Here is a 2,153-nt window from a genome sequence, read left to right as displayed (position 1 = left end):
CTAATTTAAAATTACCCTTAATCATAGATTAGCATATATGCGGGAATAGGAAACAGTTTGAATAACATTTAGTTCTGCACTCAACTTCAGACTTCCCCTAGGGACTGAACATGCCCGCCTCCCCCAGCGGGGGAGCTGCTTTGTCTGCAGAGCCATTTGAGGACTCATGTCTTTGGCTCTCTGACATCCTCAGCCATCCTGTCTTCAAACAACTCCTCTACCATTTCCTTTACTCTGCTCTCTGGAGTGACCATTAGACAGAGGTTGACAAGTTTCAAAATATCTTCGCTCTTTCTTATCTGCACTTTCATTTTTTTTTTTTTTTTTAAAGGGACAACATTTATTCTTTTTCCAAATGTTACAGTAAATCCAGGTGGAAGAGAATGGTTTTAGCAGTTAGAAAAAAAAAAAAGTACAAATCTGGGGTTTGGCCATTAAAAGTTATTTACAACAATGGTAGGGGAAAAGACAACAAAAAGTTGTTTCACATCACAGACCTCCTCCCGCCCCAAAGCCTAATACTTGCCTATCAAGTCAGGCGGTGGATTCACAAGCTGGAGGTTTGAACTTGAGTAAGACAGTTATAAAACCCAGACAGGGGCAATGTCCTCCCCCAGCCCAGGTGCCACTAGGCACAGCACAAGAGACTAAAAACTCAACAGGGAAAAGGCTGGACACTCAGGGTTTGGGAGTGTATAAGCCCCCACTTCTGACTCAGGGGCTTCGGAAGTAGAATAAACAAAACGTCTTGGAAAAGAATTGGGGAGAAAAGCCAGCAATTGCCTTCTGCAGGGATGGGGCCTGGGTAGGAAGGAGGCAGGGACAGGAGCATTTCACATCACTAACCTAACTGGGGAAACCGTAAGGGGCCATCTTCAACTGGCCTTAAGAGTAAGACCAGATGGCTGATGGGAGAATCCACAGGAGGGAGGGAACGTGGCTGGAAGGGGACAACAAGCCCCTTCCTTTCTGGGCACAGGATGGCAGCCAGGGCACCGGGTCCAGGCAGTGACCTCACAAGGACAGCACAGTTTTTGCAGCTTAGGAGATCACCCACCTGCCCCCACCCAGCTACTCATTCTGCTCAGCGCTGGCTGATGCAGGGCCACTCTCGGGCCCCGAGGGAGTGGATGGCTCTGCAGCCTGGGGCCCTGCCTCCTCTTCCGTGTCTCCTCCCTTGGAGGCTGCACTAGCCTCTGCCCCCTTGGCCTGGGGCTCTTGGCTTTCAGGGGTGGCGGCAGCCTTCCCTTCTTGAGCAGTGCCCTCTTCGCTGCAGGCGCTGATCTCCCCCTGCTCCTGCTCTTCCTCTGTCGGTGAGGAGGCCGAAGAATCACCCCCACCCTCCTTCCGATTTCTCTTGAAGGACAGGCCACTCAATTTGAAAGGCTTCTTGAAGGAGAATTTCTTCTTCTTCTTGGGGGTCTCCTTGGGGGCGACCTCCCCCTTGGCCTCAGCTTCCTGGCTAGGGGGCGCTGGCTCGATGGCGTCGCCAGTAGCCCCAGCTGCCTCATCTGTTCCGTTCACGGGTGGTGACTCCCCTTCACCCTTGGGGGTTAAGTCTCCATTGCTTTTCACATGGCCATTCTCCTGTCCGTTGGCCTTCGCGGGGGAAGCGCCCGCTGCCTCCTCGGCGGTCACGTCGCCCCGGGGAGCCTTGGAGCTCTGGCTGCCCATGATGGGGGTCTGCTGGGGGCGCCCGGAGCCGCCCCGCGCTGGCGCCGCAGAGGATAGTTCGGCTGGGACGGCCGGGCGGGCGGAGGGGTGGGGCTGCGTCCGAGGGGGAGGGGTACGGGGGCAAAGCGCGCTGCACCCCCGCTCCGCAGCCGACCTGCTAGCTGCGCCCGCCGCCGCTGCGCTCCGCGCCAGAATCTGCACTTTCATTTTTTTAAAATTCATCTGTCCCTTTGTGCCGTCTTCTGGGTAAAATCCTTCACTATTATCTTTCAATTCTGGGATCCTCTGTTTGATTCCTTTAGTCCTCGATTTCATCCGCTGTTTTGATTTTTTGCATTTTACTGACTTTGCTTGTCAATTCTGACTTTTCTTGCTGGATCTTTTTCTTATCTCCTTGATCTTTTCCCTGATTTCCTGTTCTTTTAAAAATGTGTGTTACCCTTTATCTCTTTGAACACCCCAAAATAGTTACATAAAAG

At 52.7% G+C, this 2,153-nt stretch overlaps 1 protein-coding gene across 1 annotated transcript; it reads right to left on the bottom strand.

Annotated features, from left to right (window-relative positions):
• Window positions 1-478: 478 nt before the first annotated feature.
• Window positions 479-1,863, bottom strand: LOC126505948 (MARCKS-related protein). Its single transcript, XM_050149199.1, has one exon. The coding sequence runs from the start codon at window positions 1,672-1,674 to the stop codon at window positions 1,072-1,074; it is 603 nt and encodes a 200-aa protein (XP_050005156.1). The 5' UTR covers window positions 1,675-1,863; the 3' UTR covers window positions 479-1,071.
• Between the last annotated feature and the right edge of the window lie 290 nt (window positions 1,864-2,153).

Source organism: Alexandromys fortis, unplaced genomic scaffold (genome assembly GCF_014885135.2).
Source record: "Alexandromys fortis isolate MF-2015 unplaced genomic scaffold, M_Fortis_MF-2015_v1.1 scaffold_67, whole genome shotgun sequence".
Lineage (NCBI taxonomy): Eukaryota > Metazoa > Chordata > Mammalia > Rodentia > Cricetidae > Alexandromys > Alexandromys fortis.
Note: the sequence above shows the minus strand (reverse complement) of the source record. Positions and strands in the feature narration are given on the sequence as shown.

Coding starts and splice junctions, on each gene's coding strand:
- LOC126505948 (XM_050149199.1), bottom strand. CDS start 1,674: ATGGGCAGCCAGAGCTCCAAGGCTCCCCGGGGCGACGTGACCGCCGAG.